General features: G+C 44.6%; 1 protein-coding gene across 2 annotated transcripts in view; it reads right to left on the reverse strand.

The window, feature by feature from the left end:
- CDCP1 (CUB domain containing protein 1) overlaps positions 1 to 27,974 on the reverse strand; it is a 60,773-nt gene that overhangs the window by 31,661 nt on the left and 1,138 nt on the right. For both annotated transcript variants that reach the window (XM_005669452.3, XM_013981558.2), the window contains exon 2: positions 1,906 to 2,115. In XM_005669452.3, the coding sequence (XP_005669509.1) occupies positions 1,906 to 2,115 (210 nt within the window). The remainder of the gene's footprint in view (positions 1 to 1,905; positions 2,116 to 27,974) is intronic.

The following is a 27,974-nucleotide window of genomic DNA, read 5'->3' on the forward strand; positions in this document are numbered from 1 at the left end:
TGCCTCATCACACAAGGCAGTACATTAACTGACCTGCTAATTGTGAACTGCCCCCCGCAGCCTTCAACAAGGCCTCCTGCTCTTAGTCTTTTAATGCAATTTTTGGATGTGATTTGTATTTTACTTAGGATTTTTTTTTTTTTTTTGGCATGTATATTCATAAGGTATTGACCTAAGGTTTTCTTTTTCATGCAGTGGAAAATTTTGACGTCAGGCTTATAGGAGACTTATAAAATGAACTGTGACATGTCACCTCTTTCAACGCTCTAGAATGGGGTTTGGCAAACTATAGCTAATGGCCAAATCCACCCAAACACCTGTTCTTGTAAATAAACATGTGGGATATCCATTGCCCCTTTGTTTATCTATTGTCTATGGTTGATTTTGTGCTACAACAGCAGAGCTGAGTTGTGACAGAGACCATCTGGCACATAGTGCCTGAGGTATTGACTCGCTGTCCTTTTACAGAAAAGGTTTGTCAGCTCCCTCTAGAATGGTTTAAATATCATGGAAATTATCTGCTACCTGGGGTTTTATAGAACTCCTCTATGAAACCATCTCCAAGCCAAACCCTGCTCTCCATCACCTTGGACATTTTTTCCAACCTCCTCCTGGGTTATTTATTTATTCAGCCTTCCTCCCTTTCTTTGAGTCAATCTGGCCTGTTAAAATTTCCCTGGAAATCATCCTATCATTCAACCTTCCACATTTATTACCAGAGTCTCTTAAAATTTTAGCGATCACCTTTGTATATGTCATTAAATCCACACTTAATCAATATTGTATATTTGTCATTTCTCTTTCTTTTTTCCAGGAGACTAGTCAGAGATTTGTCTATTTAATTGGTCTTTACCTAGAGAACTAGGTCTTGGTTTTTAATTTTCAGTTTTTAAAACTGCTTTTAAGTACTTCAATTTCTCCTTTTATTTTTACAAATTCCTTCTGCTTTACCTAAACCTAAAAAAGTTTATCTTTTTTCTTCCTTCATGATCTATTCCCAGTTCATTTATTTTGAGTTAAACGTGAAGAAATATTCTGAGTATGGCTTTGAGTAGATCAAAATGGCATTCTCATTGTTGTCAATATATCCATTAGTCCCTAGTGGGCCCGCACTCCTTAAAATGATTGGGAAAATATATCTAATTCTTTCTGCCTGATTATTATTTCTTGTGTCAATCTCCTATCCAAAGCTCAAATTATGAATAATACTACCAAATATCTGTAGTTTGTTGAATTCTGGTGTGTCACACACTCTCAATCCATTATTTTATTTCTCCCTCAAAACACCCCAAATGGTTGGTATAATGACTCTTATTTTATAGACTAGAAAACTAGGTCACAAAGCTAACTAACTCATATGAAGCCATATGATCAGGTCACATGATCAGCAATCCTGGAGCTTAAAGCCAGACTAGGTCCCTTGGCCGGCAAAGTGCTGTTTTTCCTACTGTGCCTTGTGGACCCATTTCCCCACTCTTATCTCCTCAACCTTGCCATTCTTTTTCCTCTTTCTCCCCTGACTTTTGCTCCTGCTCAGCCAGATGTTTTTAGCACATCAAACAGAGCATCACAGACCTCAGGATGCTCAGCTGCGTTATGAAAGCATGTGGCATAGTGGCTATAGGCAGAGACTCTGATCCAGAGCCCCTGGGATCCTGTCCTGCTGCTACATACTAGCTGTGCCATCTCAGGCAATGTTCTCTCTTTGTGAACTTCTCCTAGGGATGCTTTGAGGATTAAACAATTGAAACTATGTAAAGAAAATACTTAGAACCATGACTAGCCACATAAGAGCTAAAGAGAGGGCCAAGTTTCAAAACAGGTCTTACCTCTCCAGCAACAGAGGCTGGCTTAGCATGGAAAAGAGAGGCAGGGCGGCCAAAGCGTCTACAAGCACGTACTTACCTATGTTCTTCTGGATCTCGATGACAAAGTGATTCTCTGGATCCTGGCAGCTAAAATAAAAGACGATTTTATCTCCACTTTTGATGGACAACGTGGTTTCCTTTCTTCTAGAACTGATGATATGACAGAGCTTCATGGGCAGAGTCGGGGTCCCGGGCTTTATGAAAACTGTAATGCCGCTTCCATGTGGCAGGGCAATCTCATAAACTTCTGAGGGAAGGAAAAAAAAAATGGAGTGAACAGGATGATTGAGGCCTGCCAACCTGCTGTCCCCTCAGCTGGCCCAGGAGGATGACTTCCTTGACTCCTTTGTTCCTTCTCCCCTGGTCTGAGAAGGGGGATGATGCAAAATGACAGAGCCGTCCTTACCAGTGGGCAGGAACCTGACCACTGTGAGCTGGGCATTGACATTCATCTCTTGCTTGGCTTATTAATTTTTCTAAAAATTAGAAAACACTATACCACATCCTAGGTGTCTGGAGCAGCATGTTTTCAGATATCCCACCTGTGCAATATTACATAGGGATCACAGAAATTGCTACAGCTCTTCCCCATATGACTGGAGATGAAAGTCCGCACACCAAAACCATCATTCTATAGAGAGACATGTTTATCTGCAAAGAGCCATTATCCCCTGTCCCGGGCGTTTCATATGCCCAGTGCACATGTATATGCAGTAGGGGAGGTTGGGAAAACTTACATAAACTAGATATAGACATATTGTGTCAATGAACTTGGAAAGGTAGAACCAAACAATGCTAATACCTCAGACTGGGATTCAGCAAAAATTATCTGAACAAACAGTATCAAGCAAGAGAGATGGGAGTTGGTTACTAAACAGAGGGGTGGGTACACACTGGTCAGGATGGGGCTCTGATTCACAAACAACCCCATCTTCTTTCCATTCCTTTTGCTTTCTGGGTTTTTAGGTCCTCTCAGATCAAAAGGAAGAGCCACTTTTCCCCTTAGTAGCCACTGTCCCTTCTCTGACTTGGGTTCTGATTGGAAGAACCAGGGTGGCTGTCTCTAGGTGGCTGATGGGCTGGGAACAGAGGAACTGGGGGTGGGGTGGTCGTCTGGAGGAGGGAATCATGAGGCTTGCAGAGAAGGGCTGGACTTGGTGCCTCTGCCCACGGTGATCTGCACAAACAGCTGGTCAGCACCTGCTATGGCACCTTGTACATGAAGGTGATCAGTAAGTGTTTGGCCAGTGCATAACATCAAAGGCTTTGCTTTTTCCCTTCCTTTAAAAATATTTTTATTCAAGTATAGTTGATTTACCACGTTGTGCCAATTTCTTTCCTTTTTCCTTCTTTCCTTCCTTTTGACCACACCTGTGGCATATAGAAGTTCCCAAGCTAGGGGTCGAATCAGCTGCAGCTGCTGGCCCAAGCCACAGCCACACCAACACCAGATCCGAGCCACATCTGCAACCTACATCACAGCTTGTGGCAAGATTGGATCCTTAACCCACTGAGCGAGGTCTGGAATTGAACTTGTGTCCTCACAGAGACTAAGTCAGGTTTTTAACCCACTGAGCTACAACAGGAACTCCGTATTGTGCCAATTTCTGCTGTACAGCAAAGTGACAAATAGTCATATGTATTATACACATTCTTTAATATATTATTTTCCATCATGATCTATCCCAGGAGATTGGATACATGCAGCTCCCTGTGCTATACAGTGGGATCTTACTGTCTGTCCATTCTAAATGTAATAGTTTGCATCTATTAACCCCTAAATCTCAGCCCATTCCCCTCCCTTGTAAAATTTATTTTTAAAATCAACTCTATTGAGATATAATTTACATACTATTTAAGAGCACATAAGTGCACACACATGTGGCCACAACCACAATCAAAGATGTAAAAATGTTCCCTCGGTGTCCTTTGCAGTCAGTCTCCTCCCCTGTCCCAGAAAACCATCAATTAGTTTTGGCTGACCTAGACCTTCCTGCAAAACTGTGTACTTGCTCCCTGTTATACCTGGCTGCTTTTGCCCAGCGAGTGTGAGAGTTATCTCCATTACTGCATGGATCAGTAGTTTGTTCCTTTTTATTGCTGAGTAGTATTCCAAAGTCTAGAGAGACTGCAATTTATTTATTTAGGCATTTGAATTCTTTTCAGTTTTTGACCAACCACATGCTTTCATTTTACCAAAACTGCTAGCCTTCTCATTTCTCCTCCCACTCAGTGCATGGGTGTGCCTGTGTTCCCACAGCTTAGCCCCGGTGTGTGATCAAATGTTTGGATTTTTGTCAACCTCTTATACTTCTCTCTCCTTTGTTCACTCTGCTCTGGCCTGTCAGCCAGCAGCTCTTTACAGAGAGTGGAAATTGATCTCTTAATCTCTGATAATGAACTGCAAATATTTCCTGCAGGTTTTCTGGGAAGAACTTTACCCTCTTTGGGCCTTTCTTCCTTCATTGGTAAAGTGCAGGGGTTGGGCTAGAATAGCTCTAACTTCCCTGCCAGTGCAGGGTTTATGATCAGTATCCCAGGAAGTATGAAGGGATTTTGCAAATGTAAGTATTCCCAACTCCAGCCCAGCAGTGACACATCTCTCAGAGCACAAGGACACCGGCACAGCAAGCTTTATGATTTTGTTTTCAGAAGGCTCAGGTTTGCCTTTTTTTTTTTAATCTTTTTGCTATTTCTTGGGCCGCTCCCTCGGCACATGGAGGTTCCCAGGCTAGGGGTCTAATCGGAGCTGCAGCCACCGGCCTGCACCAGAGCCACAGCAACGCAGGATCCGAGCCGCATCTGCAACCTACACCACAGCTCACGGCAACGCCGGATCGTTAACCCACTGAGCAAGGGCAGGGATCGAACCCGTAACCTCATGGTTCCTAGTCGGATTCGTTAACCACTGCGCCACGACAGGAACTCCCAAGGTTTGCCTTTTTGGAGCAAGACCCCTTATCTCTCTAACCTCAGCTTGTACCCCTCTCCAGCATGGTCTCTGTACTCTGGCCATTTTTGCTTCCTTTCTTGAACACATCAATCTCTTTCCAACCTCAGGGCCTTTCTGCATGGGTTGGTCTTACTTCCTAAAACGCTTTCTCTGCAAGAGCTAGTTCCTTTTTGTTACTTGGGCTTTAGCTCAAAGATCACCTCCTCAGAGCAGCCTTTCCCTGACCAGCCACCTAAAATGCTCCTCCCACCCCTACCCCAGCCGTCCTGCCCCTGCTTTCCATTCATCCCCACTCTCCTCTCTCAGAGTACCATCGTATTTGTTCCTACCTCCCACCATCAGAACATGAATTTCCCTGTCTTTTTCAGTGGTAGCCTCTGGACCCATGCAGTGCCTGGTGCCCACGTAGAGGCAGGGTTTATGAGCCTCCTGACAACGTCATACAACATCTCCAAATTCTTGTCTTGCTGCATTTAGTTCTCATAGACTTATTTCAGTTTGGGCTAAGAAATCTCAGTGGGAACCAGGGAATCTGGGCTTCTTTCTCTTTTTTTTTCTTTTTAGGGCCGCATCTGTGGCATAAGGAAGTTCCCAAGCTGGGGGTGAATCAGAGCTGCAGCTGCTGGCCTACACCACAGCCACAGGAACTCAGGATCTGAGCTGTGTCTGTGACCTACACCACAGTTCATGGCAATGCTTGATCCTTAACCCACTGAGCAAGGCATCCAGATGTATGTTCAGAAACCCAGTTTACGTCTGAGCTGTATATGCCAACCCTTGCTTTTTTTTTTTTTTTTTTTTTGTATTCCTAAAAATGGTCTTACCATGTTATTTGTAAAAAATTCTTGGAGCACCCGGTCTCTGAAGGCTCTGCATGCTCTCCCATGGCCTCCATCTCTGGGTCTCCAGGGGGCCTAATTCACTGTCAGGTGAAGCTGCAATCCATCCCAGGGCTGCAGCCTGGCTGGCTAGATTACCAATTTCTTTCTTACTTGTCATTTCTCCTCTTTGACAAAACTATTTTAAAATTCCTGTCTCTACAATTTTGATTCGTATTATTATTTTAACTGATCATTAGACCCTAAGCAGATTAGTCATTCCCTGAGGCTGATGGGGAGGGGAGGGAACAGAATATAAAGGGGTCAGAGGAGACTATGTAGGATGAGAAAACCCATTCTGTATCTTGATCATGGTGGTGGTTATAGGTTGTACAGAATTGCCACAATCCATCAAACTGTGCACTTAAAACTAGTGAAGTTTATTATGTGTAAGCTATGCTTTAATAAATAATAAAAAAAAAAAAAAAAGAAAAAAACCTTTTGCCGGAAAGACTGTGTTTTACACCAAAAAGGCACTTAATAAATGAAAAAAAGAGTAATCATGACCAAAGCTAAAATATGGTTTAATAATATTTTGGGGTGGGCCTAGTTTCACCTAAGGTCTGTTTAATAATTACAAATCACTTTAAATTCGATTTTGAGAAGAAAAGGCTGATCTCACTAAGATTTCTCCAGTTCTTCTCTCCAGCCAGGTCGGTACCCCCAGTAATTCTGCGTGTATATAACAGTCTAGTCCATTATCAAAGACAGCCAAAGAAACATGTATAATCTCTTTTAGAAATTCTTTTTTTTTTTCTTTCAGAGTCTTTGACATCATCTATTCATTCAAGTATTTTCTGGGTTCATACTACATTCCAGGGATCATCCTTGGTGCAAATAACTGAATGACAAAAACAGCCAGAGTCCCTGCCCCCTGGGTGTTAATAGTCTAGAGTTCAGGGGTTTCTAAATGGTCTGGAGCCTTTTAAAATGCTGAAGTTCAAAGTAACAGTGGGCCCCATGTGGGACCTGGGAATCTATATTGGCGCATTTCTCTTTCCCTATGGTGGGAGGTAGGATTCCCTTTTATTTATTTTTTCCAGATGGAAATTCAAATGTCCCAACTCTAATGACTGAGGCCAATCTTCCTTCATGAATCACTAATGGTACCTCTGTTGTTTGCATATTTTTAATTTTGGATCTAAATAACCCAGATTTTCATCCAAACTCCTTTTGGAAACAAAGCAGATGAATCCTGATGAGGGTTGAATAACTCACTTGGGATGTACTTTTAACATCTTACTGTGTTTCTTTGCTCTGACTTTGAGATCACCAACTGAGCATGGTCTACAGTCAGGCCACAGTTCGTATCTCTTTTTCAATGCCCCAGACCAAAGAGACCCCATATGGCTTCCAGCTCAGAGCCCAGCAAACACTAAAGCTAAAGAGAGATGGGTAGCAAAGCCAAGGCTTACCTACATTTGTAGTACAAGTTCATGTATATTACATGATGTCCCTTAGGGTCACAGCCAAAGCCACATCACCCATAGGACTGTCATTTTTATTTTTATTTATTTATTTATTTTTTGTCTTTTTGCCTTTTCTAGGGCCGCTCCTGCAGCATATGGAGGTTTCCAGGCCAGGGGTCTAATCGAAGCTGTAGCCACCAGCCTACACCAGAGCCACAGCAACGCAGGATCTGAGCCGTGTCTGCTACCTACACCACAGCTCATGGCAATGCCGGATCTTTAACCCAGTGAGCAAGGCCAGGGATCGAACCTGCAACCTCATGGTTCCTAGTCAGATTCGTTAACCACTGTGCCACGACGGGAACTCCAGGATTGTCATTTTTAACTGCCCCCCCCACCCTCATAATAAATACATTAGCTGGAGGGGGACAGTGACAATGAGAAGATAGAGAGTTGCCGTCGTGGCTCAATGATTAACAAACCCAACTAGTATCCATGAGGACACAGGTTTGATCCCTGGCCTTGCTCAGCGGGTTAAGGATCCGGTGTTGCCATGAGTTGTGGCGTAGGTCGCAGACGCAGCTTGGATCCCGCATGGCTGTGACTATGGCTCCGATTTGACCCCTAGCCTGGGAACTTCCATATGCCGTGGGTGCGGCCCTAAAAAGACAAAAAAATAATAATTAATTTAAAAAAAAAGAATGAGAAGATAATGATTCCACCATGTGTACACTTGAAATCTAGATCCCCCTGATCCAGCCTCCATCAATTCTATCCCTTGAAAGGCATTATTTCACTGTAATAATAGTAGCAGCGAGACGTCCTCACTGCTTGAGTAAAATAACTTATAACTGGTGTCATCACAAGGGCTTAGAGTTTGAGAAAGACATCTTGCTTGCACAGTTTCCCTCTTTTCCGTGCACCACCATTAATCATCCCCTGAAACTGGAAATTCCAACACCGCAAAATAGATCTCAGCTTCCCGCCACCAGCATCACCCTGAGTCAGGCCAGCACAGCTGAGTGCTTGATAAATGTACCGTAATTTAAAGAAAATGGATAGATGTTTTCTTCCTCAACAGCTCTTTCTTTTGTCTCCCCAGGAACTTGATATTTCATTGGTCTGGTATTTTGGAAGATCTATTACCCAAGTTCACAGAAACCCAGACAAAGCCCCAGATTCCAGCGTGATTTCGTGATCTCAAGGCTAAAGAAATCCAAGGCGACCCTCACGGAAGCAGCTTGTGGGCTTCGGGGATCAGAGCATTAAGGAGAGCTTGTAGGTGTCACACATGGGCTCATGAGTCACAGCTCTCATTTCCAGCTCTCCTGCCTTCTGACCTCTCCTTATTAGGATGCCTTGGCTAGTTTCTGCCTCACCGGTGGCTTCTTGGGCGGGAATTTCCAATTGTTTTAATCACCATTCATTATTCACTATTCATTAATCACATATCATAGGATATTATACAAACACCCCTGTTATTTCTTCTCCCTGCCATCCTATTTCTTTGTAAGTGAATTCACCAGCTGAACACCAGGAAGTGATCTATTCCCAGTTGTGTCCAATATGGTTAAAAGACTGACAAATGTGATTTATGGTTTCTTAGATGGGTCAGAATCTGCTACCTGGAATCTGGGTGTGGTTTCCGGGGACACTCTGCTCTCATTCACTCTCACTGTCCAATGAAGATGGACAGCACAGCCCCCAGCTGGGGACCGGGCACAGTCTGGGCACCAGGAAATACACAGGAAGACCAATGGGACCCATGCCCAGGATGGCGAGCGCTCAGACGTAGGAACCAAGCAGTGCAATTGTGAATCAGCATGGCTGATCTGTCACAGCCTGCGTGGGAGTCAGATTCCAAAGCAAGCCCGGAGGGAATCACTTCTGGTAAAAACAGCCCAGTCCTCTCTCTGGAAGACGTCACACTGCATACCCACATTGCTCTCTCAACAAGTCCATGGGGCTGTGGCAGTGTTTGCTCCCCCAGGGAGCAAACTTCTCAAGCTGAGCACCAAAAGCACTGATTTGATTTTAGGGGCCACATTCACAAAATCCAGTTTGTTAAATTGTGGATGCTTCTATCATGAGAGCCCAAGAAGTGCCACCAGCCAAGGGACAGTGATTCACCTTTCTACCTCGCATCTACCCTATGGGGACACTCACAACATTTACCTGATTTCTCCCAGCTCTACCCCCTGTGGGAGGCTATTGCTAAATCCATGTAAGCTGATGTAAGTTGAAGGTATGTTTACCTGTCTGCCTGCCCCATCAGACCCCACGGGTAGTCAGCAATTAGAGGGCACTAAGGAAGGTCAAGGTAGTTTGAAGATGCTGAGGTCAGCTATTAACTGTCTGAGGTGGTCAAGGAAGACTTCGCAGAGGAGGCATGACTAAGATGGGTCAGAAAAATGAAAAGGAGTTTGCCTATAGAGAAACAGGTATCAGGATGGATAGGTGGAGGGAACAGCAGATGCAAAGTCACAAGTGTGAAGAAGATGGCTTTCTTAGAGCCACTCCAGGAAGTTTGATTTGGTCAGAGGACTAGGAAAATGTGGAGAGAGGAGGCTGGAGACGGAGGCAGGGTCCAGGCCAGGATGGGGCTTGGTTGTTGGCATGGAGTTTGGGCTCCATGGGAATAGCATATCTTAGCAGCTTTGTGTCACGGTTAAGAGCCTGGAGTCTAGATCTGACTGCCTGGGTTCAGTTCCTGGCTTGGTACCACTTACCAGCTATGTCGCATTGGGCAAATTCCTTTGCTTCTCTGTGCCTCACTTTTCTTATCCGAAAATGGTGTAAATAATGGAATTGTTGTCAGGACTAAATGAGTTAGTACCTATGAAGTGCTTAGAATGTTGCCAGGCAGGCAATCAGTCTCAGCTGCTATTGGGAGCTCCCCGGTGGTCTAGTGGTGAGATCTCGGCACTTTTACCGCTCCGGCCTAGGTTCAATCCCTAATCTGGGAACTGAGATCCCATATTAAGCTGCTGCATGTTGCAGCCAAAAAATAAAAATAAAAAGCAAAAAGATCTTAGTTGTTATTACTGTTGATATTAGTAATGATAGCACATTACAACAACTGCTGCTAGTGCTGAGACGTCGTTGAAGGGTATTAGGTGTTAGGGAAACAACCGTAGCAGCAGCTCAGCTCTCAGTCTAAAGCCCAGAGTCCTGGCTGGTTGGGCTGGACAAGGGTGAGGTGGGTAAGGTGCATAGGGGCAAACTTCAACGCTCAGGGTTGTGTAAGTGTGAGTGCCTCCTTAAATTCTGCACGCCTCCTCTGCCCTGGCCCTGCTCACCAGCTATTAAGGTCCTTCTATATGTCGTGACTCATGTGACTCCAGTACCCCTTTTGAGGCTCAGAGACGTGATTTCACGCCCCTGTTTGGTGAGCTCAAGAGGCAGCTGGGAGATTCTGGTTCGACCTCAGCACCACTGCCCTGCCCAATCCACAGTGAGTACTTTACTGAGCTGTCCTCCTGGAAGTTGCCCAAGCTGGTGGAATCAGCCTGCCGAAGGGGAGGAAGCGCTGTCATTGTTACGAAGTATGTGGAGTTGTTGGCTGACACCAAGGGGGTGGGCATCACCACCAACATAACGCATCTTCATGGGGCCTGCTGTGAAGAGGGGGTGCCAGACCTTCACAACACCAAACTCAGTGTTATTAAACCAGTGGACCCAGGGCAGCACAGCCTGCAGGCCATGGAGGGACAACTGGTGTTGACACCCTAAAACTCTTTGGCATGGACTTGAACAGGTCTGTTCACAGACTGGTAAATCAATGCGAAAGTCTCACCGGTGGCAGGAAGACAATCTGCCTGCCAAGGAATAGTTAATTTCCCACATTCACATAAACAAGAACCACAAGGCAAGTTTCTGTTTCAGAAACTAATCAGCCTCTCTTAGATGAGAAGCCTTTGCAGTCTAGATACCAGGCCAACCTTAACAACAACACTCACTACTTCATATGTGCAGCCTCCATGCTTGCATTTATTAAGAATTTATAAATGCCCACAGCCACCCTACAAAGCAGGTTCTTTTTTTTTTTTTTTTTTTTTTTTTCCCACTGTACAGCAAGGGGGTCAGGTTATCCTTAGATGTATACATTGCAGTTACAGTTTTTTCCCCCTCCCTTTCTTCTGTGCTCAAAGCAGGTTCTAATGTTAATCCCCATCTTAAAGACGATGAAACCTAGGCTCAGAGGAGTCAAGCAACTTGCCCAGGTGTATATGATTAATAAGAGGCAGGGCCAGGTTTTGCACCCCAGAAGGCTGACACTAGAGCCCAGCACATGAAAAATGGCAAGTCAGCAGAACAGCCCTGCCCAGGCAATTCCGCATACCACCGCCAGGAGCCTAGTGCTGACAATGGCCCGCTCTCACAACCGTCAATTGAAATGGAATAAAACATTTCCCAGCAGTGGCTGGGAATCTCCAGGATATCAAAAGGGAAAGGCATTTGTTTAAAATGGTTGCACTGGCACACTGCATTTATACACATCCACAATAATTTGAAAGTGTGGTTTGACTTTAAACCTAAGACTTAGAGTTCTCTGGAATTCAAAATGCTAGGGGCTCGGTTCTTCTTTTGCATGTTCTTTTGGCAGCATTTCCTGCCTCCCAGCAAGGACCTAAAAAAGAACACCTGGGAGTTCCCGTCATGGCACAGTGGTTAACAAATCTGACTAGGAACCATGAGGTTGCAGGTTTGATCCCTGGCCTTGCTCAGTGGGTTAAGGATCCGGCATTGCCGTGAGCTGTAGTGTGGGTCGCAGATGTGGCTTGGATCCTGCATTGCTGTAGCTCTGGTGTAGGCTGGTGGCTACAGTTCCTATTAGACCCCTAGCCTGGGAACCTCGATATGCTGTGGGAGTGGCCCTAGAAAAGGCAAAAAGACGGGAAAAGAAAAAAAAAAAAAAAAAAGACACCTGATGGCTCTGCATCTTGGTGAGGTTTGGCTGGGGTTGTGGGCATGGAAGAAATGTGGCCGGGGTGGTGGCAAAAGAAAATGAGCCATGATTCTGGAACAAAGCACTTGGGTACAAAGGACTAGTGCCAGGTGTTGGAGGCAAAGTGTCCTCCAGAAGCCCCAGCCTAAGGGCTCACTTCTCAAGGCCACTGTCAGCAAGACACATGGGCAAAATCACACCTACATTTAGGAGAGTTCCTAGGAGCCCCTCTCTACATAATTTCCTTTCCCTCTCCTTGGACTGTGAGAATCTCAACCCAGGCCTCTGGCTGGCTTAGCAGGAAACACCTCCTCCTGGAAAGACTCCCACGTGCCCTTCCACATATCTGAGCTGTAAAGACACGCTTTGAAATGGGTTTTGGAATCAAACAGACCTAACTGAGAGGGCATGTCAATGCTTTCCTGGAACCTTGTCCCCTCCCCACTCTACTCCCCTAACTCTCCAGGGCTGGCTTGGGAAAAGCAACCTCTTGCGGTTGCAGGGCAAATATTTCTTCATTCTCTTTCTCAGAATAAAGGGAAGTGGGGTGATGGCTGCCCACACAAGGCATCCCCACAAAGAAGCTGCGTACTGGGGTCGGGCCAAGCTGGGGGAATGCTTTTGTAACCCAGCAGGACTCTACAGAGCCTTCCCCCATATCCTCTGCTTTAGCTCTTCCCTGAAGTAGAACATGTTATGTTGGAGGTTTACAGGTACACTGTGACCTCACCTCTGTGGACAGCTACAAGAAGAAAAGATTTCTACACCAAGAAGTTTGCAACAACCAACTCTGGTCCTCTCTCACCTTGCCTTTAAAAATGCTTTACAATTTTGGTTCAGGGAGTTTGGGGTTTTGGGGGTATGAGCCACCAGGCTCCTTGCGTGGCCTGCAACAAACCTTTCTCTGCCCCAAACTCTGATGTTTCCATTTGTTTGGCTTCACTGTGTGTCAGGCACATGAACTTGTGCTAATGCTTTGGACTATTGTTGGAAATTCTGAGGAAGATGGGGTGACAAGGCAGGGGACTACCCCATTCCCAAGCCCCAAATGGCATGTGCACCTCCCAATTGAAGGCATGTTCTTATCCTCTCAGGAAAAGAGGCCCACAGTTCCCTTTAAAACAGCTTTCTATTTCTATAGCTCTTAGAACAATCGCAGAGGATAATAAAGTTCAAAGACCAATGTTAAAAGGAACTATGTGCATTCTTAGTCAATCTGACTTGCTGGAATAGTTGATCAAAACGGGGGACTGCTGGTCCATCCATGCACTCCCTACTCTTAATTCCCAAACTCCTTAGGAGAGAAAATACATGCAACGAGGCAAGTTAGTTATTTTTTAAAGTAACTGAATGACTCTCCAAAGGAGACACTAGTGATCAACAGTCTGCAGGGCCTGTGCCTTGAATTATGTTTCTAAAGTGGTAATGGGTTTGCAGGGAGCCATCCAAACGCTTCTGTTCTATCTTTCCCTTTTATGATCAAAGACACATCGTGTATTAGAGATGTACGTAGACACCTACCTATTCTCTGGGCCCTGTCTGGGCCACAGCCTGGAGAAAATAAACACATCTATGCATGAACCCCTCTGGAACTGTGGCTATTTTAAGGTTTCGTGCCACCCCGAGACCCTGATTTTAACTCCAGGTGGAACGGAACTGCACTGGCTGGAGAGATGATCTCAAAGAGCCCCACAGACGTAGAGAAAGCTGCATGGTAACACTTTGCGCATGAGAATTTACACAACTCAACAACAATATAACTGAGTTTATGACCACTGCAAATAATTCATGATGATATGCTAAAATGCCAGAGGGCCAGTGAAATCATATTACTATTTCGTGAAATGTTAAAAAGATTCACTTAGTCAGACCTTGAGGTGTGAATCATGATGGCCATGAAGGCCACCGAGGAGCACAAGGATAGATGGGAAGAATCAAAGCAGCAGGGCTAAAAACCCATCTACCTGTGCGCTCAGGGACAAGCCCAGAGTGGAGGGCCTTCCCTGTCCCCACCTGCCAGAAGTTCAGAAGTTATTGAAATTCCCATTTCTTTAGCATTTAGCCCTAGAGTCCTTTGCTAACAGTTTAACTTTGCCATCAGAGTTAAGTTGTTCAAGTTCTTCTGATAAAAAGTTAGCAGGGAGATGGTTAATTAAGAATCTATATGCAGGAGTTCCTGTGCGGCTCTGCAGGTTAAGAACCTGACTAATATCCATGAGGATGTGGATTCAATCCTTGGCCTTGCTCATTGGGTTAAGGATTTGGAGTTCCGAGAGCTACAGTGTAGTTCTAAGATGCAGCTCAGACCCTAAGTTGCTCTGGCTGTGGCCATAAACAGAAAAAGAAAGAATCTACATACAAAAGGTTACATGTTGTATGATTCCATTTATATCAAGTTCAAAGAAAAGAAAACCCATCTATGCTTATATAAGTGAACCTCTGGAGAGAAGTATTAATTAGGAAGGGGTAAGAGGAAACCTCATTATCCATCTTCAGAACTTTTTCATCTTCCCTAACTGAAACTCCACCCATTATTCTTTTTGTCTTTTTAGGGCTGCACTCGCAGCATATGGAGGTTCCCAGGCTAGGGGTCAAATTGGGGTTGTAGCTGCTGGCCTAGGACAGAGCCATAGCAATGCCAGATCCTTAACCCACTGAGCAAGGCCAGGGATCGAACCTGCAACCTCATGGTTCCTAGTCGGATTCGTTTCTGCTGTGCTGAGATGGGAACTCCGAAACTCCACCCATTAAACTCTAACTCCCCACCCCCCTACACAGCCCCTGGCAACCACCATTCTATTTCTGTCTCTATGAATCTGGCTCTGTAGAAACTTTATACATGAGGAATCATATAGGAATCATGTCCTTTGATGTCTCGCTTATTTCACGCAGCATGATGTAGGTGTGCTCCATTTTTAAACTTGCGAATTAACTGCTGATTATGGATTTGAAAAATAGCCAAAAAGTGGGCAAAACTGCACAGACTCAAATTCATCTATCCATCCATCCATCCGTCCATCTGTCCATCCATCTATATAACTGCTTTGCGAGAAGGGGGAAAATTCCCCTTTAAACAAACAAAAAATGATGTCAATATTGAGAAAATTTGAAAGGCAGTGAAAGGCTATGAAAGAAAAACAGCAGCATTTCCCTGAAAAGTGAGAACGTTGTTCAGCCACTGGACACTAGACTCAAGGACCTTCACTTTCCATCTCTGCTCCAGACTGAACGATGGATTCCTGCAGGGGACCAGTGAGCACAGCTACTGCAAGGAACGTTCTGATTGGGTTGCATTCTTTGGCAATTAGAAGCAACTGAAAAGAAAACTTTCTGACTTGTCTGAACATAAGCCATGAGTCAGTTAAACTAAAAATGAGCTTAGTTTAAAAATGGACATTTCCCAGTAAGATCAGCCTATTTCTACCTTATTCTTCATCATCCCTTAAAGGATAATGTTTGAGTCAGGAGTGGGGGAGTGCTGGGAAACGCTTCATTATTAAAATGTTCAGCCTGCGCTTTGAAAGTCCACTCACGAGGAAGCAGTGACAGGGAGGAGGAGAGCAGATTCTACTTAGACTGAGACCTGTTCTGGGGGCCACCACAGCCTTGCCCTCCATCATCACCCTGATGTGAGAAGTACCCCCTGCCCTATGAGTCTAGTCCCTTCAGTCATTCTCTGGGCCCCCACTCAACTGGGCCACTTCGGACAAGCACTTTACCTCTCTAAATCCAGGGTTTCTCATGAGTAGTATTTGGCTGAAAATACAGACTATGCAGGGCTTCTATAAGCACTGAAACAATACCTCTGTGCAAAGCAGAGACAATGGGGCTGGGCATAGTGCAGGCCTGCGGCTAGTGACAGCCCCATCATTACCATCCCCACTGATGAGACAAGGGCCCTGAGCCTCTGACCCCTGAAAAAGGCAGAATCCTAAGGACCCCGGTGCCCAAGCTCCTGTCTATTCTCCTCCCCCTGAGTGTGGGAGGGACTCTGAATACCATGAGGTGTCACTTATGTTTATCGCCTGGTGGACTTTATTCCAGTGGGTCTGACCTAATCAGTTGAGCCCTTAAAATAGATGAGGCTTTTCCTAGAGAAAGCGATTGGGAGTGGGAAAGGGATTTGACAAGAGGGAGAGTCTCTAGCTGGTTTTGAAGACAGAAAGGGCTGCCTGGCAAGGAATGTGACTGGCCTCTTAATTGCTGAGAGCAGCCTTGGCTGTCAGCCAGTGAGGAAAGGGGGCCCTTGGACTTGTAGCCACAAGGAAGTAAATTCTGCTACAACCACATGAGCTCAGAAGAGAACACCAAGCTTGAGATGAGAACACAGCCTGGTTGGCATCTTGATGTTAGCCTGGTAAGGTTGAGCACAGACTCCACCCACGCCCCACATCTGGACATCTGCCCTACAGAATTGTGAGCTCATTAGTGGGTATTATTTGAAGCCACTCAGTTTGTGGCAATTTGTTAGGCAGCAGAAAAAATTAATTCACAACTTATAAGTAGATGGGGTAGCAGACAGGACCTGCCAAGTTGCTCAATGGAAAGGGTTTGAACAAATACTAAGTATTATCTAGGACCCTGAGCTTTCCCTTCTGACCTGAGTGACCGTTACGGAAGTTGTTGTGTCAAGTGGACAGCCTTTGGAAGTGTACATCAATGAGGATGTCTCAAAACATTGCATTTACAGCAAAACTTTAATGCCCAGTTGCTGAAAGAGGACAGGGAGGGAGGTGGATGAGGGGGTCAGTGAGAAGGTGATGCTATGGGGTCATGTTACCTGGACCTATGGGCAGAGCAAGAACAAGAAGAGTCTTCAGAAGAAAACCAGAAATTGGGGAGCAATTTGGGGGAAAGCCTGGCCTTAAAACCCCAGGGGTCCAGAAATGGTAGCCTGTGTGGGGCCGGCCAAGGCTGCAGCCTGATGGGAGGTGGCATCTAGGAACGATGTAATAACTAACCAGCCCCCATTTGTTCAGTATCTGCCATGTGCCAGGTAGTACCTACATTTCCTTTGGGTAAACTTCTCACATTCACAGCAGGGAAGATGCACAGTTGAGATTCAACTCGGGACCACTTGATGCCAAACCCCATGTGCTTGCTGCAGCTACTCCAAGAGCTCCACCGTCAAGGTCACAGGCTACTGGGCAGCCTGGGCCCAAGTGTCTGCCCCAAACCCAGCTAGGGAGGAGCAGAGGTCAAAGAGATGTGTTTCAATTTGTACCCCACAACATCATCAACACAGACAGACAGTGTTTTCTTATTCCAAACACCCACACTGAATATCCACCCTGCCCTCGAATGCTCTAGGCTGGCTCAGTGTCACGCCCTAAAAGTGGATAGAGGGGTGGGAAATGGAGCAAACTGTTCTTCAAGAGAAGTTGCCCCAGGTGGAGAAGCCAGTTTTGGTCATTAGTTCCCTCATTCCTAGTGACTTAAAACCTCTACTCTATCCCTTTGACATAGGCAAATTCTTAGGGAAGCAACTGCACACTGTTTTGAAGATAGAATCATTGCTATACTCGAACCTGACTTTACATTTGAAACTATATTTTTCAGGCAAAACTATGATGACAGAAGGCCAATCAATGGTTGCCAGGGGCCAAGGGGCAGGGATTGTCTGCAAAACGGTCTGGAGGAACTTTGCAGGGTGATTAAAATGTTTCACGTGCAGTTCCCATTATGGCTTAGCAGGGTTAAGAACCTAACATAGTGTCTGTAAGGATGCAGGTTTGATCCCTGGCCTAGCTCAGTGGGTTAAGGATCTGGCATTGCTGTGGCAGCTCTGATTTGACCCCTAGCCTGGGAACTTCCATATGCCAAAGGTATGGCCATAAAAACAAAAATAAACAAAATAGGATTCATCAAATAGTGCAATTGAGAGTGGTGAATTTTATAGTACATATATTATACCTTAATAAAGCTGAAAAATACATGTTACATTTAGACAATATATGAAGCACAAAGTAAAATATGTAAACATAAACCTATAAGGTACCCTATTTTATTTCATTTCATCTTGCCAAAGGATAGCATATCGTCCTCATTGTTCTGAATCTTCTGTTTTCCTCTCCAGAATATAACTTGGGGGTCACTCCATGTCTGTACATGGAGAGCCAGCCCCTTCTTTAAATGGATGTGGGTGTTCCTTCAGTGGCACAACAGGATCAGCGGCGTCTTTGCAGCATCAGTACGAGGCTTCAATACACAGCCTGGCACAGTGGGTTAAAGGATCCGGCATTGCTATAGCTCACAACTGCAGCTCAGATGATCTGATCCCTGGCCCAGGAACTCCATGTGCCGTGGGGTAGCCAAAGAAGAAAAAAAAAAAAAGCCTGTGTAGGATTCCATTGTGTGGATGTGCCATCATTCTTTTAGCCAGTCTTCTAATGATGGGCATTTGGGTTGTTTCCAATCTCCAGGAGCAGAAGATGCTTATCTGGAGTCTCAAGGTGCCAGTGGGACACACCTTCCTGGAACTTGAGTTGTATTCCTGCAGAGGCAGAGACCAGGGAGGCTGGAAGATGTTATTTCAAGGGTTTGGTTGTGTTGCGTTGTGGTGGGCTCCTGTAAGATGACCCACGCAATGTTCACAATTTGGAAAATGTCTTCTTTGTTGTAACAAGTTGAGAACTTGCTCCTGACAGCCCAGGGCTGAAGTGCCTGATAAGATTATCAGCAACTTCCAGGGCAGTTGGGCAATTCTTCTCCATTTCTCAGCAGGGATGAAAGGCAGGAGACCTGCCAGGCTCCCCGGAAGATCCGGCTCTGGTTTCCTGGCCTGGCACACTCCAGCCCAGTCTCGGTTTATGACACCAGCTCACAAGGACAGCTGTAATCCTCAGAAGCCCACGGGGGTGTTCTCTTCACTTCTCACATGTAATTGGGCATGATGTTTAAGTTACATAAAACCGGTCTGGTAGGTTCCTTGGCTGAAAGGAAGTGTGCGTGAGTGCATGCACGTGTGTGTATGTGCGCATGCGTGCACATGGGCAGGTGCTCACTTGCAAATGATTTTTAAAAATGTATTCTAGTGTCATTGAGAAGACTTTCTTGCAGTTTTTAATGCGGCAGTCTCACTTCTGGGAGCTTCCCCAGGTGTCCTCATGAGGGTCCAAGGCCCAGAGCACTGGGATGGTGGCTGAAGCACTGTGTGTAGTAGCAGAGCTTGCAAACAACCCAAACATCTCCCAAGAACAACCTGGTTACACAGACGACAGCCTGGCAGTTTGGGCCAGACAATCTGCTGTTGGAAATTTCATTGATCTTCTTGGGCTCAACTCAAATAATCAAGGTAATAACAATTCTTAACTGAGGAATCTGTTTGAAGCTGGACACTGTGCTGAGTAATCTACAGACATTATTTCATTGGGACCTCCAGCCAACCATGAGATGCTGCTGTTCCTATATTGGAAAAAAGGACCGTGAGTCTCAGGGAAGCTAAGTCTCAAGTCACCTTTAATAAGCAGTGGAGTGAGGATCTGAACCAAGCTTTGCCCAACCTTACCTGAATGACATTGCTTCCAAAAAGCTAGAAGGCAACTGGGAGCCCAGTGAGATCTCTGGCTCAAGTTCTTCCATGTCTTTGCACCTCCCTCTCCTCCCCAGTCAGTTTCCAGGCAGGAATTTGGGCCCTTTGGGAAGCTTGGTCTGAGGAAATGAAAAATGCAGCCGTGAGCAAGAACCCAGATGCCAACAGTGACTGAGATCCTGGGTTTATGCCTTGAAGGCCCAACTCCAGAGAGACTTATCAGCAAGATGGTTGGCAGTGAGGATAGACCAGCCCAATAGACTGAGTCCTCCGGAGACAGTGTCCTGGTTGCCCGGGGTCTCCAGAGTTAACGCAGACTTCCAATCAGAGCAGTAGCATATTATAACTTCACTCTCTGTGCTGATAGCTCTTGGCCTCTCCTCTGTGGTTGGCATGCACCAGAGTCAAGTGTCTGTCTGGGTTGAGGAGATGCCCTGAGCCCTTCACACTCAGCAGCTTCATCTCAACACCTCAGCATCCTCCATCATGTCCCGAGACCTCTCACAAAATGTTTGCGAGATGTTTTCATGTTAAACAATGTTTTAGTCAAACATCCTTGTTTGAAATGGCCTGCTATTCCCACCACCAGATCACTGATGAAAGAAAAGGCATCTGTTTGAAGGAATCCAGTACGTGCCTGCACACATACCATCCTAGCCCAGCTCGCAGCTGGACCACACATTGTCAAGTGTTGAGAAGCCTCCTCATGGCTCCAAGCAGTGTGTGACATTGAACATGGCCAAGTGGGCAACCCCAAAACAAAAAAATCAGCCAGACTTGAACTCCATGTGATTTCTGGACTTAGAAAGTTGATAAACTCATTTCTGGAGACTGTTTTTATTGTCCCAGCCAAATGTAGTAGGCAGGCATCTGTACACATCTGCAGAAATAGCACATTTCCCCCAGAACACTTTGATCTTCTGTCATTGAGAGCAGGGAATATTTGCATTTCATTTAAAACTTAAAGAAAGTTATACTCTCTATGCTCACGGGACAGTTTTAATTTGCTTTTTCAAAACGTTCCAGATTTATTATTTAAAGATGCTCATACTCTGAGGTGAGCTGGTATGGCCTCATGGTCCTACTACTGAGCTGCATTTCCACCTCTCCTCAGCAGACAGACCATCAAAGCTCTCAGTGGTGCCCTTGGCTTGGGCTGTACTCAGGAGAGAAATGAAAAATGCAGATTATTTTTTAAGTGCGATAACTGAAGAAAAATTTTCATCTTGCGAAAGTTTGTGAGGTGCATGTCTGTAAAACATATTTTAATTTTCTACTGTATTCTATCACAAATTTAGTTTCACTATTTAGAGAAAACCAAACAAACCGAGGTGGGGTATCATGGAGCAATGTGGTTCACATGCAAGAATGTGCAAGACAATACAAAGTCCTTGTCATGATCCTTACTGCTGCCAGCAAACCATCCTTCACAAAGGAAGGCTCTGCGGAGATACACAGGAGGCCAGATAACTGGTGTAACTACTTCCTTCCAGGCTTTTTTCCTAAGAATGTAATCACACTGTACATACACACTTCTTTACCCTCTGCTTCTTTCATTGTATCACAATCAGTTCTCCATCATTTTTTGGTTATTTCCTTGCAAGTTTCCAGGAGTGGAGTTGCATTCCCAAAACTCACCCACACACCCTCTATTTCCTCCTGGACACAGGTTTAAAGGGACCAGCAGAGACTGACTGATGAATATGTTCTGTGCAGTGAAGACCCTGGGCCCTGGCATGAGGCAGAGAACCCAGACCAAGGAGGTGTCTTCCACACCCTGTAGGACACAGAAAGCTGTGTCCCATCTGGCAATCTACACTTTCTTTTTTTTTCTCCTTTCCAGTTTTCTCAGTCCACACATGCAATCACCAGGACTGTGCTTCCCTCCTCTTTCTCCTCCTCTGTCTGATTTGCATTAGATTTGGAGCCAGAAGACCTGGGTTCTAGAACTTCTTGCCCTTGACACCTTCTTGCAGTGGGACCTGGAGAAGTTACCTAACTTCTATAAGCTTGTACCCTCTTCTAGGAGGACTTGGTGTTGACCTGGATTATCCATTTGTTTATTCTACAGGTATTTATTAAACACCTGCTATGTGCCAAGAACCATTCCAGCCCCTTTCCTCATGGGGACTGGACATGAACCTGTCTGGGCTCTTCCACTAGCAGAGGGGTCTCCAGAAGGCCTACAAGTCAGCTCTGATGTAAGTCAGCTCCTAAGACATTAGGGCTGGTGGTTCTTTTGCCCAGTCTAAGCTCCTACAGGAAAGACTGGAAAACTGAGGCCCAGGGAGATGAGGCAACTTTTCCCAAGTCATAAGGTTAATCGTTGACAAGACTTGACGTTAGAACCAGGTGTCCTGACACTTTTTTTTTTTTTTTGTCTTTTTAGGGCTGCACCCATGGCAAATGGAGGTTTCTAGGCTAGGGGCTGAATCAGAGCTGTAGCCACTGGCCTACACCACAGCCACAGCAATACCAGATCCAAGCCGCGTCTGTGACCTACACCATAGCTCACAGCAATGTCGGATCCTTAACCCACTGAGGAAGGTCAGGGGTCGAACCCATATCCTCAAGGATACTAGTCAGATTTGTTTCCAGGGAGCCATGATGGAAACTCCCGGGTGTCCTGACTCTTAGGGCTGGCGCTCCTACCACCCTGCCTGCCACCTTGCCAACTGGACAATGACGACTTCTTCCAGGGCTCCCATTTGGACTAAATTTCAGTCTCCCTTCCAGGTGGTTGGGGCCAAATGAGAGGCAGCAGAAGTGATGTGAAATAAATTCCATTCCTGGACCATAAAACCCTCCACGTAAGACCCCTCCTGATCTTTTCCCTTCTATCAGTTTATACGGATGAACACAGAAGCCACCCTTCTTGAAGATGGTGGAGTCAGAAAGTGGAAGGAGCCTGGATCCCTATATCACTGCTCGGAGAGCCCTTGTTTAAGACGTTCTTTGAGCAAGAAATAAACGTCTGTTGGGTCTGAGCCATCCCACACATTTGGGTTTGTGTTACAGCAGCTCAGAGTGTATTACACATTGACTATTAGACTTAGTTAAAAAGTCAGCAAGAACTAATCAGTCCTTAATGCAAATGTGAGGATCTATCAGAGAGCACATCTGTCTTCCTTCCTCAGCCTTCTCAACACACAGCACTCAGGGCATTCTTATCACGGAACCCAAAGTAAATGTTTGAAAGGAAATTCAAAATACTTCCCTTGCTTAAAGTTTATAGTTAGTTTCAACTGAAAAAAGATAAATAAAGGAGTAAATTGCAGCCTTGGGTGGTTAAGAGCCTGTACTCTGAAATGAGACTGCCTGGATTCCCAGATGGCACCTGTATATTAGCTGGGCTCTTTGCAAGTTGCTCCACCTGTTACTCACTATCTTCCATTTGTTCTGATATTTTCTGTACAAATCCTTTGACCCAGTAATTCCTCACTCAGGAATTTTGCCCATAGATAAACTTGTCCATATACCTAACAAACTCAACTGCAAAGATGGTCAATGAGGCTCTGTTTATAGCAAGAAAAGATTGGAAGTGATTCATTAATAAGGGGCTGATTAAATATAAAATGGTGTTCCCACGACAAAGAATATTCTGCAGCTGTCAAAAAGCCTGCAACAGCCCTGTATGTTCTGTATGGAGTGAGCACCAAGATGAAATGCTAAGAGAAAAAAACCAAGAAGCATATGGGACACACTTATGCTATATACTATATTTATGATCCTCTTTATGGAAAGAAGGAAGGCATATATATTTATAAACACATACATGCATAGAATTACTCAAGAACAATGCACAAGAAATCACAGCTGTCCTGGGAGGAGGACTGGGGTCAGAGGTAGAGGGGCACATACTTTTTCCTGCAGATCCATTTTTGTACTATTTGAATTTTTCTTTCCTTTTTTTTTTTTTTTTTTTTTTTTTTTGCCTTTTTTAGGGCCGCACCCGCAAGGCATATGGAGGTTCCCAGACTAGGGGTTGAATCAGAGCTATAGCTGCAGGCCACAGCCACAGCCACAGCCACTCAGGATCCAAGTCATGTCTGTGACCTATACCACAGCTCACAGCAATGTCAGATCCTTGACCCACTGAGCAAGGTCAGGGCTCAAATTCTCATCCTTATGGATACTAGTTGGAATCAATACCTCTGAGACACGCACGACAGGAACTCCATCTAAGCACAGTTTTTAAATTGTTAAAATTTTAAAAACATACACACATTACCACATGACCCAGTTACCCGACTTCTGGTTATTTATCACACTAATTTGAAAAGATACTGTACCCTGATGATCACAGCAGCATTATTTATGATAGTCAAGATATAGAAACGACCTAAGTGACCATCAATGGATGAACGGATAAGAACATGTCACACACACACACACACACACAGAGGAATACTACTCAGCCATAAAAAAGATGAAACCTTGCCATTTGTGACAACACGGATGGACCTTGAGGGTATTATGCTAAGTGAAATAAGTTAGATGGAGAAAACATCATACCATATGATTTCGCTCATATGTGGAATGTAAAAAAAAAAAACAAAAACCAAAATAAATGAACAAACCAAATAAAAACAAATATGTAGATTCAAAGAACAGAGTAGTGGTTACTATAAAGGAAGGCATTGGGGGCAGGGGCACAAACATGGGAAAAGGGAATCATCTGTATGGTGATGGATGGAAAATAAATTGTTGGTATAAAGAGGTCAAAATACAGTGCTGTACACATGAAATTTATATAATGTTATAAACCAATGTAACCTCAATAAAAAAAACCCATTTACACATTCCTAGAATAAATATGAACACAACACCTCAGTAAGTGTTGATTTTTTTAAAAAAAAATGGAAGAAAATGTCTGGAAAAAGCAGATTCTGTCTTTAAGATAACCAGCAACTCCTGACTTTTAGGAGTCCTGCTGTGCACGGCGGGTCTGGCACACTGGTGATAGAAGCTGGGTTCTGAAATTAGACTACCTGGGCTACTATCTCAGCATCACTGTATGCCTTCTGAGTACTCCTGGGTAAGCTACCTCATCTCTCTGTACCTCATCCCTCTATTCAGGGGATTATACGAGGACTTGCTTGAGGATGGGGAGCTAAATAACTAGAAGGTCTACTCAAGTACACCTCCTCAGTCCACATTTTCTCAAGAGGAGGGAGCTCAGTTTTATTACTCAAACACTGTGTCATCCATCATAGTTATTTTTGGCCAATGTATATTTAGGAAACATGCGTATTTACATGTCCAAACACAACACAACATTTTAAACAAAATGTAGGATGCAAATATAATAGGCAGAATGTCAGTATCTAGTGAGATGTTCTGAGAGTCAACAAAGGTGCAGTAAGTCATTACACATCAAGCTACTATCTGTGAAGAGCCATAGACAGTAAATGGTCTGGCAATCCAGAAGGGATGTCTTTAGGCATTTTACATTTAATAGAATTAGTTGTTAATTATATATGGGTATCTTCTGGTGTTTCATTATTCTTTTGAAAACTCTTGGGGGTTTAGGTTTTGTGCAATGGGTCATTACAGTTTTTACCACGTGAAATAACGAGACATAGAGCATCAGTTAGTGTTTTCTTGCAAAATTCTGTTTTTGGATGAATCACCAATGTTCAGGGGGAGATGCTTACATGTAAAATATTCAGAAGAGTGGCCAGCACAGAGCAGAATCTTGATTTGTGTTAGCTATTACAAGTAGCAGTTAGTAATTAAAAACAAACAAACAAACAACCTGATATACTGAATACAAAGGCAAGGCTACAAAGAGGTAAGAGAGAGAGGGAACTTGGCTCTCCTTGCCAGGCTCTCTAGAATGTTGCCAGCTGCCTGGGAGAAGGTGATGGACTAATTACAAGGTTGTAGGAAGTGGTTTGAAATAATCTGATTGTGGAATAATTTTTATAATTTAGAATGACAATTAAAGGGTGTGAGCTTTTCTTAATCACCCAGGTGGAAAGCCTTAGCTATGGCTCCCCCTTGTTGTCCCCCACCGTCCCACCCATCCTGACCTCAATCATAGATCCTTCTGACTGGCAAACTCCCCTTCTCCATCCACTCAGCACTACTGAGCAAAATCGAAGGTGAGGCTTGTGTTATAAACCAAGAGACTCAGTTCCGATTTTGTTTGTTTAGCAAAATAAGTGCTGCAGGACCTAGCTGGGATGCTCCTAATTCTTAAATACTCACCAACACTGTTCAGACCCTGCTTGCTGAGCTAGAGAGAGGAGCGCTTTCTCCATAGATGCTAGTGAAACAACAGTGATGACGGCCCAGGAAGTGTGGGAAACAGGCATTCCCACATGGTTGGCTGGAATGTACACCAGGTCAATAGGACAAGCGCCCCACAGGGCAACATGGACATGCAGATCCAAAGCCCTAACCTTTACTCTTTATCCCAGCAATTCTATTTCCCAAATTAGCAATTCAATTTCCCTAATTTTTAGTCAGACAAAATTACCAAGAAGGTACAGAACAATAGAGACATAGGAACACATTCTCAGATATATCAAAATGGGAGAAGCCAGTTGATACTGTTTTATCACTCTGGCAACACAAAGATACCATCTCATGTCATTACTGAATCTGCGCTCAGAGCAGTCCCCTATGTTGGACATGTTCTATTTTTAGCAGGAAAAATGGAAAGCAACCTAAATGTCCAACAACAGGGGACTGGTTAAAGCCATACAAAGGGATAGTCCTATTTTTGGTTTTACACACACACACACACACACACACACACACACACACGATTTGGTACCAAAATGTCCAAGGTTGTTTGCTCACAGAGGACTTCTTTTCCATGCTGGTTATATTTGTTGCCAATTTTCGTACAATACTTACAGATATATACTATTTAAAACACTGATATCATTGCTTTTAATTTCCTTTCCCCTTATTGGTAGCCAGGAAGAACCTCTGAAAGACTGTGGAGGGGGTAAAGGGTACAGTCATCATGAACAAAATAGCAGCATCTGAGGTGAACCCTGAGGCTGATGGGTCAGCACACAAGCACATCTGTACGATGAGCAGAGCAGCCGTCTGTGCCTGTGTCACACAAATCTGTGTGGGTGGGGGGAGGACTTATCCGTCCTGCCAGTTACACATTCCAGACAACAGCCACCAGCTCCTCAGTTGAATCTGAAGAATGATGAACACACACACTCACCCTGGGTGAGTGAACACATCATTTGATGTCTACTCATATTTCTGGCAAGAAACAATGGCGGCAAGAATGGGGTCATTGACCCAGACTCTGGTATCTGAGTGGTTCTTGGAAAGCTACCGTGTTGGTTTTAACAAGGTTATTTCAACTTAACCAGTCCTTTATTCTTAGAAGTGGAGGAGCTGGCAGGAATATTAAACTCAAACAAACAAACTTCACAAAGATGAAAACTTTACTTTTCATGTCTGCAGCAACACCAACTTCATTTTCACTCTGAGTCTTAAGTTCAGGGGTTTATAAAACAAATCCACTGTGCTAGGCTTTCTGGCTTTCTCCATCTTTTCAGGACAGGTCTTAATTTCTCAAAGGCCCCCAACTGGTTAGATCAACCCCAAGACTTTGGGTAAAGCACATGTACTCTATGACTGCTCCAACCACAATGGCATAACCTTCAGTTCAGCCCAGGGATGTGGCTTCACAGGTCCAGTCCCTGGGACCACAGGGAGGATTTAAAAGAGAGAAATGAGAACATTCCTAGGCTTCCTTGCATGTATACAATGAGCCAAGACACATGGTTCCAACAGTCAAGAACTTCCTGTAAGGAAGACTCCATCGGAGCCACTGGTGACCAAGAAGGCAGTCTAACAAGACCCACAGGGAGAAATCAGACATGTAACAGAAGCAGTTCAGGACCGGCTGTCTTTGTCGTTATTAGCAATGCCTTGATGCCTGATTTACACCATACTCTTAATGGAGGATTCTTAACTGTTATCACAGACAAGCAGAAACATCTCAGACAAGGCCCAGAGTTTCAAGACAGCTCCCAAGTGTAGTGAGCACGCATTTTTCTCAAACACATTTTCATGTGCTAAATCATTCCTTATTCTTAAATTTTTTTTCTCTCCAAAGAAATCCTGAAAACTCAGTCCTAAATTACAATAAATACGTACACAATATTTCCCATGTCCCATCTACTGTGCAGCAATATGTCACTGACGCTGTCGGAGAAAGGAACCAGGAAGCTTTCTGGTCTCGGATTTGTCATGATGGCAGTTACCGGAACGCCCAAGTTCACCTCAACCGCTTAGTCGGATTTTTTAATTTACTCTAATTTACCTGCCTGCCAAACACAAACGCCCCCTTAGTTGCAGCGAAGGGTAATCGAAGACCGAAACTGCTTCTTGGATAGCTCTTTAAA

This window comes from Sus scrofa, chromosome 13 (genome assembly GCF_000003025.6).
Source record: "Sus scrofa isolate TJ Tabasco breed Duroc chromosome 13, Sscrofa11.1, whole genome shotgun sequence".
In the NCBI taxonomy this organism is placed as follows: domain Eukaryota; kingdom Metazoa; phylum Chordata; class Mammalia; order Artiodactyla; family Suidae; genus Sus; species Sus scrofa.